Source organism: Cydia amplana, chromosome 24 (genome assembly GCF_948474715.1).
Source record: "Cydia amplana chromosome 24, ilCydAmpl1.1, whole genome shotgun sequence".
Classification (NCBI taxonomy): Eukaryota; Metazoa; Arthropoda; class Insecta; order Lepidoptera; family Tortricidae; genus Cydia; species Cydia amplana.
The window spans coordinates 5,033,580-5,054,280 of NC_086092.1; the positions used below are offsets into that span (position 1 = coordinate 5,033,580).

Below are 20,701 nucleotides of genomic sequence, written 5' to 3' on the forward strand. Positions count from 1 at the left end.
TGGTCAATCTTGACCTGATAAAGAGGTTAGAGTGCGAATGTTGTACTTGTCGTGAACTTTGAACGGAGGCTGCAGATTTTCTACAACCTTAAAGATTTTAAGTACGAATTATATAATCCTTTCTAAAACCTAATAGACGTTTAACACACAGAAAAGAAGAACAAAAAATTGTTTTACTATCAAACCAATTTTCTATTGCAATCCTATAATTTGTTCCAATAGCTATGTCTAAATCTTAATGCATCCAATTTTGAATGTGATAACATTGTGGTTTCTTTACAATCATGTTGATGTTAGGTATACTTTATTGTATCACTACACCTTATAAAACAAAGTCCCCCGCCGCGTATGTCTGTTTGGGTGTTTGTTCGCGATAAACTCAAAAACTACTGAACGGATTTTCATGTGGTTTTTACCTATCGATAGAGTGATTCTTGAGGAAGGTTTAAGTGTATAATTTCTTAACCCGTGCGAAGCCGGGGCGGGTCGCTAGTCTAAAATAATTTTAAAATGGTTGGCTTCTTATAGGGTCAGGAATTTGTTTACTTTCTCCCATACCTCTTGGAATCTAAAATTCTTCACTGTCCAGAACTTTTGTGGTTCGCGTTTCAATCTGAAAGTTATTCACAGTTTTATGAATTCCATGAATGATTTTGTCTGTACATTATCCCTAACCCTATGTTTACGTAATCAACTACACCATAGAGCCGCGAGCGCATGACGGCCGTACTGACCTTTCGGGCCCAACATACTTTAGTACTTTCCCATCGTATCTCACAACCATCGCGTTTCAATATCAACTCTAAGTTGACCCATCAAGGTTGTTTATGCATGAGTATTGGTGTGGTATACGAGGTTGGGATAGCCAGTTGGACTGTAATTACGTTTTCAACTGTTTGTTTGCTGTTAAACACCTAATCACTCGTTGGTAAGTGGGTTAGAGGCGAGGTCGGGTTCTCACAGGGACACCTAAGATATATTATTGTGTCCTTTCAGAATCACTCTCAGAGTTATAATTATAAAGTAAAGTAAAGTAAAGGAGCGGAATCTTCAAGTCAAGACCATCTCTTAAGAGCCAACAGGAGCTAAGATTTAAATATTTTAGGTAAATATACCCGTCTCGCTAACGGAAGCGGCTCTTAAAACTAGTGCGATAAGGACAAGGCGAAAAATCCTGCGTAAATATCTCAAAAGTCGAGGTTTCGTACTCGACTGTTTCCTCCTCCAAAACTTAACCAATCGTAACCAAATTTGGAAATCTAAATGATTATGACATTATCTGTGTCGGACCGTTTTGCTTTTTTGACTAATTGATGTCAGTTTTGAATAGCACGCCTCTCATTGCGGCATAGTCAATTAGGCCATTTTGGCCATTTTTGAAGGGCTCTAGCGCCTTAAAAAACAAAAATATCAAAAAAAGCAAAACGGTCCGACACAGATATTGACAATATTAATCTGTGTTGAAAAAATCATTGCTCTAGCTTCAAAACCCACGGAGGAAACAGTCGAGTACGTTTGTATGGAGAAATGACCACTCCTGTTGGCTCTTGATACCTTTATCCCATACCTACCTTAATCATAATTTATAAAGTTATATAATAAAAAAATATTAAGCGATTGATAAGGAATTAAGGATATGTACCGTCAAATAATTTAAATTTGGACCCATTTTGTACGAGTACCATGTCACTGTGACAATCAATATGAAAGTCGCTAGAGACCTCATACTAATTATCACTGTGACAAAGTACATAATGGGTAGGATATTAAATTCTTTGACGGTACATTAGGCCTTTAGAGTCGGTACCAACCAACCTAACTCTGCATGGCATTCGCAATGAGAAAGTGCGGTAATGTCCTCATTAGTGTCAAATACGAACATATGACGTTTATAATGACACAGCCTTACTTATCCTTTCTACAAATATTACACGCATTGTGTAAATGCAGCCTTCCCAAGGCCGCCGAAGTTCATTGGCCTCCAAAAAGTGTAACGAAAGTGAAGCGAACTTGAACTCGTTGCGCGTACGCTGCTCTTACCACATTACCTTTTCATTTACCTGCAGCGCCACTGTCTAGCGCTGAAGCCGAATATAGTACGCGGTGTCGCTAGTTGAAGTTTTCGCCGTCGGCATTTGTAAGTTTGTATTTATCTGGACTGCCCGGAGCGGTTTTTTTTGCTTTAATCGGTTGTCAATGCGGAAACGGATGCCGTCTGTGCGTCAAGAACGTATTGCGATCTAGTTGGGAGATATTGATGACGGTAATATAATGTTATATTACGCGTCGTATCGGATTGCCCTAAGAATAATTGAATGATGAAAATCATGCGATGAAACCCAAAGATCTTAAAGTCCTCAAATCACGATTAGTCGCGGTTTGTTTGTTATCCATTTAAACTTTAAAAATGTTAAATATAATAAATATATATATAACATAAGTAATTAAGTATACTTCTGTTATAATATAATAAATAAATCATACATTACACTGACCTCTTTATTATTAGTTGCGAAGTTGAACTACTTGGAATGTCCGGTGTACGTCACCATCAGATATCGGAGCGGCCAAGGCGTTCACAATATCTGAACTCGCACTCTAACGCCCTGAAAATAGAGGCGTGTTCAGATATTTGTGAGCGCTTTAGCCGCTCCGATATATCCGATGGCGACTGTATGCAAGTGTAGAACTTGTAGGTGTTTTGTTGGCTGTCAGCGAGGAAATGTTACTAACCAGTGAAATCGTGTATAAGCCAATAGCTTCATAATTTCTCGTCCAATATTTGACAGTCCTTTGTATATGAAATTCACGATGTTTATCAACTTTGCGCAAATCGGCTCTTCTCACGATACCTTAGGAGGAGCATTCTTTCCCACGTAATAGTTCTGCATTTGTATATGTACTTTTGTCCTAAATATTAGAACACATTGATTAATCTGCTTTGTCTTTTAGCTACGTGCGAGGATTTTTTAAATATTGCAAACTGACTAACAAATTAAATTACGTTAATCATTCCCGATTAGAAATTAGAACGAGACAGGGCCTATACGATGTGTTTTTGTTTTGATAGCCCGTTCATTCATGTCTTGATAGTGACCAGACACAATAGGTGATGGAAGCTTTTTTCATTCCTTGCCATACTCCGTTTTATCGCTATATGTATGTATAAATTTTATATTAAAGGAAAAAATGGAAAAAGTTACGCTTCCGGCAGGACTTGAACCCGCATCCTCCACAATCCGTGTGCTGCTCTTAACCAATTGAGCTACGGAAGCCTACCAGATGCAGGCAGATTTGCGATGTCCTGTGGGTTCAAGTCCTGCCGGAAGCGTAACTTTTTCCATTCTTTTCCTTTAATATAAAATTTGGAATATCGCTCGCAGACGTAACTGCTTCTTAAAAAAAATTATGTATGTATAAGTCTCCACTACCAATGAAAACAGGTCGTTTTATATATTATTTCTCATAAAGAGTGATCTTCAATTGTTCTTGTGTGTAAATTAGATAGTCTAATTAAGGTTAGTTTTTATTTAAGCCCCATGAGATTCGTGCGAATCGTGTAGATCCTTCGCTACTGATACACATTCTCTTAAGCTTATAAGTTCAAACGATCGTACTGCTCCAGTCTTGTGGTATTCTCGTTTAAGATTGCATTTGATAGATATTTGCACATATTCCCTTCGCACTTTATCAGGGTAAGGTTAAGGTACGATGGTGTTTTACACAGACACACAGTGTCTGACGGTGTGTGAAGGCCGCATGTTGACACCGGATGGCTAGCCACTCGCCACGGACGCTATCACCGGTGCGAAAAGGCCGTCTGTTTATATATTTGTTATAAGGTTGCACCACTATACTCACGTTCTTTGAAACATTGTTACAATTGTCTATAAAGGTCGTTATGATTATGAGTTTAAGTGCCGCTAGATTGATCTTAAAAGCTTTGACTTTTGACGTGGTCAGGATTTGTTAAATCTTTATTTTTTGCGCAGTAAAAGCTTTTTTGCGTAAAAGTTTTAATGTCAAAAATAAGGCTACAAAAAGGCAATTAAAGTGTTGGTCATAACTTCTAATGACTTAATTTGCTCGGGTGCGTACATTTTATTTGCTCATCGACATATTATTATGTGTAAATATGCAGATCGCTGTATCTCATGTGACACCATTCTTCGACAATAACAAGATAATTCCTTATAGGCATAACTGGCCTCAGTTTATTTTTATCTTAATCATTATATCAGCTCCTGCAATCGTTGTACGAAACAGCTGAGGGAACTACGAACAATGCTCGTATGAGCTCGTGGGAAACGCCTGTGTCACCTTAAAATTAACATTGAATACCACGCCTATGATTTGAACAAGTACATGTTCATTTCAATATGTGTCGATAGGTGTCTTGACCCTTAGAATAGATTGTGACAAGCGGCTGACAGGTTCCGCGTTCTCGTAAAGGTAGGAAGACTAGGAAGTAAAAGAATGGGGGTCAAAGGAAACAGAGTAATACATTGACTATTTTCTTTATTTACACATCCTCGCCTCTATTACCTGTTTTTTTAATTTAAAGTCCGAACAATTGAGTATTAGAACGTTTTTGGCACAAATTTGATATCCTATGAATTTACCAGTGGGACAGACCATGAGCGAGTCCGGCGTGAGCGTAGCCGGCGTGCGCGGCGTACGCGACGGGAGCGGCGTGAGCGATCACGGGAGCGTGCACGAGCGGGGCGGGGTGGGTCTGGTGCAGGGACTGGGTGGACACGGAGTGGCTGCCGGCGTGCGCGATGGGGGCGGCGTGCGCGATGGGGGCAGCGTAGGCGGCGTGCGCGATGGGGGCGGCGTAGGCGGCGTGCGCGAGCGCGGGGGCGGCGTACACTCCGGCGTGACCGGCCAGCTGCTTAGCGAGGATAGGCGCGGCGCCAGCGGCGGCACCATCAATCTGAGCCTCGTGGGTCTTCACGGCATCAACAGCCTGCCACGAGTGGTCCTCGGCGGCGTTGATGGCCTGTCCGTGGAGCTCGGAAGCCTGGTCGACGGCGGCGCGGACGTGGTCAGCAGCCTCAACATGAGCGTCGATGGCGGCGCCCTGGATGTCACCGGGGGAGATGGTGGGGACGGCGGCGTGAGCCACAGCCAGAGGGGCGGCGTGGCCGTAAGCCAGAGGGGCGCCATGGCCGTAAGCCAGAGGGGCGCCATGGCTGTAAGCCAGAGGGGCGGCGTGGCCGATCAGACCATGACCATAGGGACCAGCCAGCAGGCCCGAGGGCGCTGCGGCGGCGCAGGCGAGGACGGCGGCGACAATCTGTAACAAAACAAATACCGGTAACCTCTACAATGGATCAATCCTTGTTGTCACTTCACTATATTATAGATTATACACCACGTTAATAAATCTGGGTTCAACTGACCAGTACTCTCATCGTGCACTTCTGTAGACTGCGCGAAGGCTACTGAATGTCGTTTCGGCGGCGACCACACTATTTATAGCGGGCGTGATAAAAAGCGGCGGGAGAAATGTAGGAAGCTGTATTGACATGTGTGTTCGAAATGTCATTTAGAAGGACCGAATTATGTCTTGTTCTAGGTGCTTAAGGTGATAAGCTCGCACGTCTTTTCGTAGGTTTTTGCGATAGGAACTTCTACATCTTTATTTATGTAGTTAATGAAACGGTGTGACGTAAATAACTATATTTTATTTTACTAAAATTTAAGCAAATTGTCGCATCGTTCATCGTCGTAATTCGTTAAATTACCCGTCTAAAATAATTTCCAAATTAATCGTAATTAGGTCGAGTCTAGTGAATAAATATTTGAACATTTCGTAGTCATCTTAATAAACCTGAAAATACCTAGGCCCCGTCTTAGTTTTTGTGAGACTACTTTAAACCTCAAACTCACGCTTTTGACTCAAAGTTGACTTATTCTTCAGTACCTAGATAATACAGCAGGCAGGTGGTAGGCAGAGTGATGGCAGGTGGACCAAAATGTTGACGGATTGGTGGCCGCTTACGGATGAAAGAAGCGCCTGGCGTCCGTTGGCTCGTTGGGTGGATGACGTTCGAAGTATCGCGGGGCACTTTTGGATGAGACTAGCACAGGACCGGGACCAGAGGCGTACAAGAAGAGAGGCCTATGCTCAGCAGTGGGCTTCCGAAGGCTAAGATGATGATGATGATGACCTAGATAATCTTATGCCATTTAAAGGAGAGGTGGATTTAACCGAGTTTTATGAACTCGTCGATAAAATTACTTTTATGTATGAATATGAATATAGAAGCCATTTCGATTGAATAAGATAATCGACATTAAAGTTTGTAAGCGAAATATATATAGCTTTAAGAATCATTGAATTGAGGTTTACGTACACAAAGCGTCTAGTTTAAACAGTTTAAAGTACTAAACGATATCAGGTATAGACGGTATAAAAACACCATGACTTTAAAGATTTAAAAATAGCGATATTGCACCAAGAAGAGAGGCCAAACACAACAATAGTCATATAAATAGATATAAAAATGTTACTCGTAGCGTTTAATTAAATGTAGAAATCTCCTTTTCTAAAGTGTCATTCTATGGAACTTGCTATGTAAACAAACCGCCATATTGAAACTGTCAAAAAATATGAATTTACTAGTGACTTTTGTTTACATACCTAGTTAGCAAGTTCTATAGAATGACACTTTGCCATGTTTTCTTCTGAAATTGTTCCTTTATCGAGGGGTGCATTATTTCTCTATACACCTGTGTGTGATTCGTTTCATTTTCCTCTCCATATTGCAATATCTTACTTTCTTCCCTTAGCTTAGCCAATAATTTAGCTTCTAATCGATTTTCCTTGTTAGGCGGGCTAAGATACCCACGCCGTCCTCACGGCCGCACTGACCTTTAAGACGTAATAGCAAACCAGTAAGCAAGTAAGCAGGCTTTGAAACTGCTTGTTATAAGTACGAATTGTTCGAATATTTCTTGTAAATAACATGTCCAGCCTGTTTCTAAAGTAGCGGATGTAATAACGCGCCAAAAGTTTACCATTGAATACTTTTCCAAAAATGTATACAGGGTGGCCCATTTAGATCGGTCAGTATGGGAAAATCTGAAACTATAAGACATACGACGATCTCTTCTTAGGAACCATGTCATCGATTTTAGTAACAAGAAAAACTGCATTCATACATTTTTTTTTTTTTTATGTAAAATGTATTGAAAAAAATGGTGGCCATTTCGAAAACATACTAAAATAAATTAAAGGATATGAATACAATGCATTTTATTCATTTCAGACATCATGTTTCATAGTAACATTTACTGCTTATAAGACCTACACAATCGATATCTAAATAGAAATAATTTTAGTTTTTTTTTCAAAACGTCCGGGTTCGATTCCCGAGCTGAGTACACATTGTTTTTTGAATGTATGAATGCAGTTTTTCTTGTTACTAAAATCGATGACATGGTTCCTAAGAAGAGATCGTCGTATGTCTTATAGTTTCAGATTTTCCCATACTGACCGATCTAAATGGGCCACCTTGTATATCTCTAGAGTTTACCCTCAAATTTTTTTACGACTGTTTAATTGTTCTACATATAGAAATAAACCCCAGGGGCCCGTTTCTCAAAAGCTTGGAACTTGTAATATAAGCGGATGTCACTTTTTCACAGCTTTTGTTAGAAATGAACTTCCACTTGTATTACAAGTTAGGAGCTTTTGAGAAACGGGCCCCAGCATGATAACTGTTGACATTAAAAAATACCAGCTATGCAACTAATGCGGTGTAGGTTACGCTAACTTCATTCAGTCTCATAGCTTCATAATCTAACAATTTTAATAACTGTATTTGTCGGGTATGCCAAGTTTGTGTGGTATTCCATTCAAGTCATACATCAGATATACGATACCTTTTGTGGAACTGAGTCATTGTTCCAACTTCTAGCCGAGACAATTGTCAATTTTAAGTTTGTGTAAGTAGGCTCTAAAACTCTGTTTTCATTTATTTTGTCTTTTTAAGATTTGTCTTAAGGTGCAGGGGGACAATTTCGACTGCGGGATAATTTTAACTAATCGAAGTATCTTCCATGTTTGAAATTATTAACTAGAGTGCCATATATGTCCAGGTAGCGAAAAAGATGTGTTGTGTGTGACTCTAGTTAATAATGTAAAACATGAAAGATATTTCGAAGCAGTTGAAATTACCGAAATTAAGTGCAAAGCTGTCAAAGTTAGATGCAGCCATCTATTTAGATATTAATGAGGTGTCATTACTGTCAATATGTAACTTTCAAAAAAAGGAGATTCTACCTTAAAAAGACAACGTACAGTGCCCTGTTTACTGTTACTGTTCACTTTTTGACAGCTTTTGTTTGTTGTATTACAAGTTACAAGCTTTTGATCTCTTCGACAAATCTGTTTGGCAAGTGAGTTTGTAAACAGAGCATCTATTAATCAGATCTGTTATGTATGTACTAAATAATACTAGTTGATTCGAGCCATGTTATGAAATGCATGTAATGTATCGTACTCGTACAATTGTCTATATTGCCCTAAAGGGTTTTCCCTATTGACCAACACTACAAGAACACTTAAATATCGATCTAAATAGTCTACCATCGTTCACTCTGTTAATTCACCATACCTAAACCTTATTCCGAAGTCATAAGATCCACCTATGACTAAGTGTTAGTACAGTCGCTACCTATCAGATATATCGGAGCGGCTCAGGTGCAAACATATATGAACACGCACTCTAACGTCTAGATAATAGAGGCGTGTTCAGATATTTGTGAGCACCTCGGCCGCTCCGATATATCTGATGCCGTTCGTAAGAGCGTCGGCGTACCTCTCACTGCATTCCGCTCCGCGGCCGCCGGACCTCGGCGCAAAAACTATATTATTATAACTAAATTTACTTGCGTTTGTACTGTATGTGGGTTTTGTGTTGCAGGTCGCAGGCTTCAAATATAGGGATTTATACATCTCGTAGGTACTTATTTTGCCAAACAATGTCTAGGTTGAAAACATTGAATTTCTACCAATCAGAATTATTCCGTTTTTTTTCCGAGGAAATGTTTGGCACAGTAGTCAATGTTGAGCAAGTGTGCAGTAATTCACTAATACGCTCTGCTTGTAAAACCTAATTTGGGCATGTAATAAGATCATATCTCAGGACATTAGTGCATTCGTTTTGGTAAATAAATATCTTTGTATGAAATACTACGTGTTAACGACTAGAGTACCAACCAGGGATGTTGCGGATGCAGATTTTTTGACATCCGCGGACGCGGATGCGGATATTTAAAGGCTCACATCCGCGGATGCGGATGCGGATGTCAAGATTAGGTACTTAGAAAACGTCAAATATTACATTTTTAGTATTTTTTTATTTAAAAAAAACGAAACGTTTAGTATTTGAGCAAGAATATAGGTGCGTTATATTTAATAAACAGTAACTTGGCCGACTTTTCTGGATCTAGACGATTTCGTTATAGGTAATGACGAAATTACCTAGCACTTACGCCGCCGCTAAGACGTTCCTGTACCGACTTGTTCGACTTCCGCATCCGCATAAGCTCCGCATCGATTTTATGCGGATGCGGATGTTGAAAATAATGCGGAAGTTCCGCGGTTGCGGATGTGGATGCGGATGTTCGCAACATCCCTGGTACCAACTTCAGCCATAGCCCATATTCGAACTTTAAGATACGTCAAATATAAGATATCTATCTATTAGACATCACCAAGATATATCAGTGTCATACAAGTGTCAAAAGTGACGTCTCTTCAAACAAAAACGTCACTTTTGACACTTGTTTGACACTGACATTTCTTTGTAATGTCTAATAGATATCTAGTTTTAAATCCGAATCGGGACCCTTATCTGAAAAACTGCTGATTTTGTTTTTTTTTTAATTATTATTACAATACAACTCGTTAGACTCTAAGTGTTATGAAAGGACCTAATTTAATGAGACATTTTTTTATTATTTTAGATTAGTAGTTCTGATGATCCACAATAATCCACATCAGTGTAATAACCGCGTAAAGCTCTTTGTCTGCTCGGTACAACTCATGCGTAACATTGCGCAACGCGAACTTGCACTTGAGACCGTTGCGTCTGCGCACATTTATACAATTACTTAACGTTTTTTGCGCGTTCTTTATTTGAGACGACGAAAAAAGTTATGGTTTCACGGTTCACATGAACGTTATGGCTTATTATAATAAAAGATTTATTGACTGTTGACGAGGTGTCTAAGGAATAGCTGAACTGGATGGCGATTTTCGGTGCTATAAGTTATGTGTGGTTACTAAATTGTCAATTTTTGACAACCAGAACTTCTGCATCGGATCCCTTTGTTTGACATAATGTCATGATTGTCAGATTATCATAATTAATCATCAGTCATAATTCTGAAACCGTTAAATTTTCAGGATTTTCGTAAGGTTATCCTATAGATACTCAGGTTAGGTTGGGCTTGTTTTATGGCAATCCTGAAAAGGTTACGCGTTTCTGAGAAAACCCAATTATGACTAACGTAAACGCGGACAAACAATACATTATGTCTTAAAACTTTATGGGAAACAATGGAGACCCCTTCCGCATACCCAATATACGGGTTCCTACAGCGACCTCTTCTACTAAAGGGGTCCACTGATTAACAGTCCGCCGGATGGTATCGGCCTGTTAGTTGTTCGGAACTGTCAACATTTTGTTCTAACTGACAGGCCGATACCGTCCGGCCACAGTATAATGAAGAGTACTAGCGTACAGTATGGACACTCCCTGCCTCCCGTTGAAGTTGAAAGTGCCGCCCACCCGCTCTCGGTTACCTCACAGTTACCCTACAATGTCTTATCTCACTCACACAAGCATGGTACGCGTTCACCTACACGAGCTTAGGCTGTGTGTGTAGGAACGCGTTTGTTTCATACATTTGATCGCCAGTGTCCGAGGTGTGGTCCAGCGGACTGTTAATCGGTGGGCCCCTTAAGAGCCGGGATTTTTCGTAGCATTTTCGACCTGTCACGAGGATTTCACCCTTATCGACTGCCTATATATATATATATATATATATATATATATAGATGACATATTTCAATCAAATATTATAATATACTGACGGTAACTTGTATAACTGATATCCAAGAAGGAGGAAGTTATAACTTTTTAAACACACATTAGTGATATGGACTCCTATTGCTAATGCTAAGACAATACAATAACAAAGTCACTTGGACCTTGCGTCCGGCAATCATGTCATTATCTCGCATCAAATCTTTAATTTAGGCACTGACTGCAACCTTTGCAGACACTGGGCCCGATTCGGATTTTGAAATAGACATCTGTTAGATATCTTCTAGACATCGCCAAGATACGATAACGATATGTTTAAGATCTAACCTGTCAAATTTGACATTTGCGCGATTCTGGAGATACTCTTGAACGATTTCCATATGGCTTAGAGATCCAATTCACATCTAATAGATATCTAACTCTATCTAACGTAAAAGTGACACTGGTTGCTCGAATTGCGCTGCAAAAGAGAACTAGTTGAAATCTAAACTATAACGTATCAAGAATGGATCTAGTACATGTCGTCTCTTGTGAATATCTTGAAGTTCGAATACGGCAGACTGTCGTTCAGTTGATCCGTGTTGTGTGTGCTTTGTTCCATAAACGAGTCTAATCTTTTGATTATCTCTAATCTTTGATTATCTCTAATCATAGTGGCCTGATAATTAATTAATATTTTTTATTTTATTTTTTATTATTATTAATAAAATAAAAAAAATAAAAAATATTTCAATTTTACTGCCCCACAAGTTGCTAGTGCTTTTTAAAGTTCTTGTCGCGTTCACAGACATCTTTGCAAGCCAACGTTCCAAAAATATATTAAAAAAAACCTTTTTTTAAAACCCTATGCAAATAAGAGAGAATATATGCAAAGTAAGAGAGAATATTCCGTAATCTTATACCTTTAAACGAGCAATTCTTGTATATTTATTTATTTATGTATATATATTTCGGGGATCTCGGAAACGGCTCTAACGATTTCGATGAAATTTGCTATATGGGGGTTTTGGGGGGCGAAAAATCGATCTGGCTAGGTCTCTCTAGGAAAACGCTCATTTTTGAGTTTTTATATGTTTACCGAGCAAAGCTCGGTCTCCCAGATATTATCATTAATCCCAGCATCTCCGCCATTTGTAAAATCATAAATCAAACGATAAAAAGCTATTCATACAATTTAATTTCAGTTTTCATTAAATTAATGTTTTACATTTCGACATGACGCGCCGCTAGTTTCATAAATCAATAACTAGTACTTACTCGTTAAACTAACTAAAATCTCTTTTTTTTATTCGGTAGACGTAGACTGAAATGACAGTTCATAGTATGAAATAACATTTTATGTTCATACTATGAACTGTCATTTCAGTCTACCGAATAAAAAAAGAGATTTTAGGTCTTATATTATACCTGCTTACTAATACTTAGGTCCTTAGTATTATATTTCTGGGTTGCACATACCAATGAATCTGCGTAATGCGTCATATTACGATAAAGCCGATTATATTTATCGTGTAGGGCGGGCCGTGACAACTTTCCTTAAGTACAAGGTTAACTTTGTCTATTAAAGGTGGGAAAAGTCGATAAACTGGGAACGATCGCTTATCGATATATTAACTATACGATTTTGTGTAAATACCGTCCTTGTCTTCTAGTCTGTGGTTTTTGTTTTGATCAATCTAATGCTTAATTGTTTAAATTCTATGATGAAAAAAGTCCGAAGCGTGTTGATGAAAACCGGATAAAAAAACCTTTGCCAGTCCACTCAACTATAATCACAATTTACATTAGCCTTTATACATCGTCCCGTCCCACTGCTGGGCACAGACTTCTCGTTGATTAAGAAAATTTGTTCTATGCATTTCACGCTTTATGTGGGATTGGACGGAAAGAGAACGTGTGTCTCATGTGAGTTTCATTATGTACGTTGCCGTATTTGATCTATCGATTGAATTGATTGTGTCTCTGTAGTCAGAAATGTAAGAAAAATCGCATGCGAGTTCTTGCATCGTCCATCTGCGCCTTTATACGGATATACCCCCCTCACAGACAAACATCCTCCAGACTGAGCATAGTAGCGCTACCCCCTCTGCCACAATATACGGTAGTTTTACTCCATTTTGGAGTCAAAGTGTCTTTGTGTGACGTCCGTGTCTTTGAACAGACCAATCACGGCACGGGACTCGCTCATCTCGTCCCCGCACCCCAGTATTTTTGGCAGCATCAGTTTCATGAAATAATTGCTCTAAACTCCGTCTAGAGGATTCCTAGTCTATGACCCCCCTTATTTATAAAAAAGCGGCCAAGTGCGAGTCGGACTCGCCCATGAAGGGTTCCGTATTTAGGCGATTTAAGACGTATAAAAAAAAACTAATAACTAGATCTCGTTCAAACCAATTTTCGGTGGAAGTTTACATGGTAATGTACATCATATATTTTTTTTTAGATTTATCATTCTCTTATTTTAGAAGTTACACGGGGGGGGGACACACATTTTACCACTTTGGAAGTGTCTCTCGCGCAAACTATTCAGTTTAGAAAAAAATGATATTAGAAACCTCAATCATTTTTGAAGACCTATCCATAGATACCCCACACGTCCTATGGGTTTGATGGAAAAAAAATTTTTTGAGTTTCAGTTCGAAGTATGGGGAACCCCAAAAATTTATTGTTTTTTTTCTATTTTTGTGTGAAAATCTTAATGCGGTTCACAGAATACATCTACTTACCAAGTTTCAACAGTTAGTATAGTTCTTATAGTTTCGGAGAAAAGTGGCTGTGACATACGGACGGACAGACAGACGGACAGACAGACAGACAGACAGACATGACGAATCTATAAGGGTTCCGTTTTTTGCCATTTGGCTACGGAACCCTAAAAAGAATGTTTTATAGCTTTAATACAAATGCATAAGGTCTAAATTACAAATAAAGACAAACAATTAATAGCTAATGGAGGGTTGTAGCACTTGTAGCGCGTTTATGAATTTAATAGTGTATTCCGTAATCTATCGATAAAAAGTGCAGCACTATCGCCGCCGGATCCGGCGACAAGTCTGCCCGCAACAGACTGTCACCTTGCCCTATCCGGTCGCCATTTTAGATCGGTTACGTCACGTGCACTACCGCTTACCGGTAGGACGTCGAACTACCTACTCAAAAACCTGTGCCAGTGCCCTTTATAAGGTTTTTGACTGAGCTCTAAGCGCAAGCGAATGGTCTCTGTTTCATCTTGGGTAAATATACTCTCTTATATATTACAGGTTGTTTGGTACATCGTTTGCCAAATTAAAACGGCAGATAGGTCGAGTCATTTGCTATCTTCTCATGCCTAGAAAAAAAAATTGCCCACGGTATTTCTTACTACTGCGCTCGTAAAAATTAAAATTTATGAAAAACTGGCGTAGAGCTGAAAAAAAAAGCGTGCTAATTTTTTTTCAAGGCATGAGAAGATAGCAAGTTATTCCACCTATCTGCCATTTTAATTTAGCTAACGATATACCAAACACCCTGTATAACACACATAACATAAAACACACATAATATTATGTTCTGGCATATCTCCCTAAAACGCAGTAAGTAAAGGATTACTTGCTATGTTTTTGCGAATTTACATATAACATGGGGGTTATCTCTCCCAAATCGACCTCGCCTCAAGCTTACACTACTACTAAATATGAATGACCAGCACTTCTAATATCGAACACAACATTGCAACCAATTATTATCCTTTGTTAACGCCGCCCTGATTAAATTAGCGGCTTTCGAAACTCTTTGTTCGAGTAACATAGCCCGTAAGGCGCGGTCTAGATATGATGCAGCCTTGAGTTATGACTTGTATGTACGAGTGTGGTATTCTGATGAATAGAGCGGCAAAAGTTGCTATGAGCCGGACCGAGCTTACTCCTACAGACTTTGCAATCAAAAAGTGTGGAAGTGTCAGCATAAACTTCAGATTTCAATGAATATACAGGAGGTAATTATACATACCTAGCGACTCGCCCCGGCTTCGCACGGGTTAACAAATTATACATAAACCTTCCTCTTGAATCACTCTATCTATTAAAAAAACCGTATCAAAATCCGTTGCGTAGTTTTAAAGATCTAAGCATACATACAGACATACAGACAGGGAAGCGACTTTGTTTTATACTATGTAGTAATTACATACCTATGCATAAAGTACGGTCTTATTATTTTCTTAGAGTTACAGAGATTCGTACACAAATAATTTCGAGATATAGAGGTGACATAAGAACGCGTCTAGCTTTTTAATCAAGGATTGTAAAAATAATCGTTCTTGAAACGACAGAAATCTGAATTCTCCTGCCATTAATTCAAAAATTCTAAATTCGTACATTTTTAACAAGTTTTCAATAGGTGTCGAATCCTCCATTTAAGTTTGACACTTGTGTTAGGAGGTATTCGCTCTTTCATACAAAGCTTTCATGCCATTGCTTGACATTGGCCGAGGGCCAAGATTTCTCAGTTTTGCAACCGTTCTATATATGACGTCATCCATGTCCTTAGAAAGTATTACAAGTAGTCTACGGACCCAGTAAGGACACAGTGACTCAGTCCATTACTTATTCTGTCCATACACTGTTACGACAATTACAATGATCTGCCCTAGTAGCACGGTCACATTTTTATCGTTTGTCACCATGCTTGTCACGTTCTAACAAGTATGTAAGTGCGAAAGTGACGGGCATAGTGACAGTAGATAAAAATGGAACCGTGCTGAGCCCGCTGGACTAGAATGGGCAATGCTAACGGATGTATAATACTTACTCGAATATAACTTACTGCCATACATTTTTGTTTAATGTTATATTTATTATAAAGTTTCTTGGTGACTAACCGATATTTTTCCTAGAACATTTTCATCTTTTTCTGCTTTTATGTGACGTTATCTATGAAAAGGGACCATACTGTCGATGGCGCTTCCGCCATTATTAACGATGCTCCGATATAAATATAACGCCGGGCGCCGCAGTGCGGCGTAAGCGCCATCGACAATAAGGTCCCTTTTCATAGATGATGCCCCATATGGCTTGTATTTCTCAATTTCCTTTTCTATTTCACCATAGTTGCCAAAATTTGGCATTCATTACTATGAATACAACTTCGGTCTGTTGTGAACAACGCAAGAGCAGTCAAGTCAAAAGACAGTTAATGTGGGATATTTGGAAATATGTCGTTCAGTGATGGTTAGACTCCATTCGCGCTACGTCTCCCATCAATTTTATGTTGCGGTAATACATTTTCTGATAATTGTCACAGCCAAGAGTACCAAATTAGCGTGGTCGTAGTCTTAGGCTACTTGAAATGATATTAATTTACGATTTTACGTCCTTCTGTCTGTATTCTAAATAATAATAACTTCCTAAACTAATACACAATTGAACAAATCGATATATACCGTAATCAACTTCAGAAATTCTTGGGAATAAAGAATTTCACATAACATACACGTAAAAAAAAACATGACCCAGTCTACGCTGTGCGTAAGAACCAACTTGACTTCCAATTTCCAAGACCCATTACGAGTCCAGTGTCCAAATTTTGGCGTGCGGGCTTCTGGGTGGCCGACATTCGGAAGATTGCGAGTCACTTCTGGATGAGATTGGTTCAGGATCGGGATAAGTGGCGTACTCGAAGAGAGGCATATGCTCAGCAGTGGGCGAAAAAAGGCTGATGTCCAAATTCTAATTGTTCTGCTTACAATCTTGACCTTGCACTTTATTTGGCAATGTTGCATCAGAAAGGCCTTAAAGCCAGTGAAGATATGAAGATTGAAGATACCAGATGTAGATTATACATTGTTCGATTAAATATCAAATCTGTAGCAATAAGATCACTGATAAGATGTTGACTTTAACCTTAAAAATAGATCGAAACTTGACCACGATGCACGAATGACGAACATAAATACGCTTGCAAAAAAATTTCAAAACGATCGATATATTTGATAAAACTTATGATAAGACTGGGTCAGCATTTCGATGTCCAATCTGTGTGGTTGTCGTATCGTTTGGCAAATGAAAACAATTTCAAAACATGCTCTTTGATATTTCTAATCTATGTTGTAGGTTCATAATTTATGTAGGTCTAAACTGGTATATGTATAATTTATGTTATGTATATGCAATTTTAGTTAGGTACTATGTACATAAAGATCTACGAAAATGAAGGGTTACATCACACAAATCCTTAACTGCGCAGTTTTTGTAATTCACCCAAAAGTTCCTTTTTTGATTGCTGTAATGTAATCGATACCTATAGTCAATTTAATCTCTACTGTCAACAAAATCGAAAACATAGCTATCTACTTCCTATTTTTTTTTTGGACACTACCATCAATCGTTGTGTCTCAACCTCAATATTCTAATCTAAAGATATTCTTTATAAATTACCTCAAGTCATCAAAAGCTTTCAAAATAACAATTGATACAACCTCACATTCCTCAGAATAATTAAATTGAATATAATTAACTAGTCCGAACCAGTCGACCTTAGCTGGGTTCAAATTGCACTTGATTACTTATGTGTTGGTCAGTTACTGCTGAGAACGATTATTTTAGACTACTGTGTGATTTTAACTGATATTCGAAAGAGTCATGCAAATCCCCGATTTTTTAAGAGAAAACTTCTTTAGCAGCGCTGTGCACTTTTTGAGGTGGGGAAAAAATGTTAAACTCGAAACAGCGTAAGGCGATCACGTGACCGTAAGACGGACACGTGACCTGATCGAAAAACTGCTACATGTAATGTCATTGAGTTTTTCTTTATTGATTTAAATACCATCTAGTGAGTTTCGCTCTAACTGGTATTAATATAACTAGAGTACTAACAGTGATGTGCTTAGGGGTTTCAAGCAATTAACGCTAACGCTAGATGGCGTTAACCTCAATTATACATAGTGCATTTTGCAATAGTCATTGAGTTTTCACTTCTGCCGGCACTCCCTGAGTGCAACCCGTTGTTTTTTTAGTACATCATCGCTCGAGTCCTAGAGTCTAGGGGAGCAGTTCATTAGGACTGTTTAATGCACATAACTGGATAACAAAGAACGACACGACTGTCAAACTTGCGACCAAAAATGAAATGCAAGTGTGTGTGTAAATTGTCTATCTTCTTCTTCTTCCTCGCGTTATCCCGGCATTTGCCACGGCTCACGGGAGCCTGGGGTCTGCTTGACAACTAATCCCAAACAAAACATTAAAAGCTCTGTTATTGAATTTGAACCAATTGGAGCTAACTTAATGTTACTCAAAATTTTACCTGATATTAATATATTGGCGGTATACCGCTCTCCGTCTATTCAATCTATTGATGGATTTCTTAGCTCCTTGGAACATATTATTCGGCCCATTTCTAATGAAAATAATGTAATGATAGTCGGTGACATAAATATTGATATTAAACCAAATAGCAGTGACAAGAACAAAGCACCATATCTTAACCTATGCGCAGAGCTTGGCATGTTACCAGGTCATTCTTACCCAACACGGTTGTCAAATTGCCTAGACCATGTTATAATAAAGACGGCTGTGCCCGCTTCTATTTTTGTCATAGATTCTACTGTAACTGACCATGCATTAGTGCTCCTAAATCTTTCCCTGCGTCTTCCTGATTCTACAAATATTCAATTCTATAATAAAATTAAATACCAAGATGCAGTTGAATATCTTCATAATATTGACTACTCGTTTATCACAAGTACAGCTGATGTTAACCAAGCATTTACTCAGTTTGTCGACACATTATCTACGGCTATAAAAATTAACTCTAAATCTTGCCCTGTACCCTGTAGGAAGAGAACACTTAAACCTTGGCTAACGCCAGGTCTTTTGCGGTGCATTCGCCATAGAGACCGTCTTCACAAAAAAAGTCAGATAGATCCAAATAATGAAGTTCTACTCATTTCATACAAGCGATATCGTAATTATTGTAACACTCTTCTAAGAAAACTGAGACAAGAACATGATAGGACGTTGTTGCAGTGTGCAAAGTCAAATAAGGAAACATGGACGGCCATTAAATCAATAGTTAACTATAAAAAACTGCCAAGCTCAGCTCATGAATTAATTAGCTCAGGAAACAAGGCTTCTGGTGATATTGAACTTGTCAGTGACTATTTTTCTAAGATTGGTCAACAATTGGCTGAAGCGATAACAAATAATAGTGCAAATTTAACTAGACACAGTTTTGCCATGCCAAGAGCTTTACAATCCATAGTTTTATTGCCACCAGAGGAAGATGAAATAGAATCCTTAATACTTAGTCTTAAAACTGATTGTGCTACCGGTTGGGATCTTATTACAGCAAAACTGCTTAAACTTGCAAAAAATGTAATTGTTAATCCCCTCACAAAACTTATTAAAATGTGTTTTAAACAGGGGGTCTTCCCGGCGGTACTTAAAAGATCCTTAATTACACCTGTTCATAAAGGAGGAAGCAAAGACAATGTTACTAACTACAGGCCAATCTCAGTTTTGTCATCATTGTCAAAAATCCTTGAAAGAGCTCTAAATAACCGTCTTGTCAAATACTTGGAACACCACAAAATTTTATCAAATAGTCAATTTGGATTCAGGCCTGGCAAGAGCACGGAAGATGCCGTCAGTGCTTTGACAGATCACGTTACTACCCTACTAGATACTAAAAAGAAATGCCTGGGCGTTTTCCTTGATCTTGCCAAGGCATTTGACACTGTCTCGATTCCAGAGCTTATCCACAAGCTGGAGTGTATTGGCATAAGGGGAAAGGCTCACATGATTTTCAGTGACTTCCTGGTCAATCGTACACAACAAGTTAAAATAGGTAACACTGTTAGTAAGGATGCCCCTGTCATTTATGGAGTGCCCCAGGGCAGTATATTGGGACCCAGTTTGTTTCTGATCTACATAAATGACCTGTGTCAATTATCCCTTACAAAAGGTAAAATCTTCACTTATGCTGATGACACCTCTATAATTTTCCATGGAGATACATGGGAGGAAGTATATAGTAATGCTGAGATAGGACTCCATAAAATCAATAGCTGGTTACAAAGAAATCTACTTACCTTGAATTTAAGTAAGACCACATATTTACAATTTTCTTTAAATAAATCATTTATGTATAATAGGGAACTTAAGGTTCACACATGTAACTTTCAGACAGGAACTGACTGTACTTGTACTGTCATTGCTAAATCTGATTGCATTAAGTATCTGGGAGTACTGCTTGACGACAGACTGAGTTGGCAGCCACATTTAGAGCTAACCTCAACACGGATAAGAAAACTAGTTTATATTTTTAAGAAATTAAGATCTGTATCTGAACTAGATTTATTGAAAACTGTGTATGTTGCTCTGGCGCAGCCAGTCATTGGCTATTGCAATGTTGTATGGGGTGGCGCTTGTAAAACCCACATGATAAAACTGGAAAGAGCCCAGAGATCCCTGTTGAAGGTCATGACATGTAGACCATATAGATATCCAACGAGTCTATTATATAAACAATGTCAATTGCTATCTGTCAGACAACTATATATACTACTGTTAGCGTTGAAGCAGCATAAGCTTACCCCCTATGATCAAAATAAAATTACAAGTAAGCGAACAATGACAAATGTATGTGCACCATATAAA

The 20,701-nt window shown here is 38.7% G+C and overlaps 2 protein-coding genes across 2 annotated transcripts in view; one reads left to right on the forward strand and one right to left on the reverse strand.

Moving 5' to 3' along the window:
* LOC134659319 (WD repeat-containing protein 7) overlaps positions 1-20,701 on the forward strand; it is a 135,024-nt gene that overhangs the window by 88,534 nt on the left and 25,789 nt on the right. The window lies entirely within an intron of this gene.
* LOC134659316 (cuticle protein 38-like) lies at positions 4,502-5,556 on the reverse strand. Its single transcript, XM_063514970.1, has 2 exons — positions 5,406-5,556; positions 4,502-5,299 (listed from the first exon to the last, which is right to left on the reverse strand). Exons 1-2 carry the CDS (start codon positions 5,415-5,417, stop codon positions 4,619-4,621), a joined length of 693 nt encoding a protein of 230 aa, XP_063371040.1. The 5' UTR covers positions 5,418-5,556; the 3' UTR covers positions 4,502-4,618.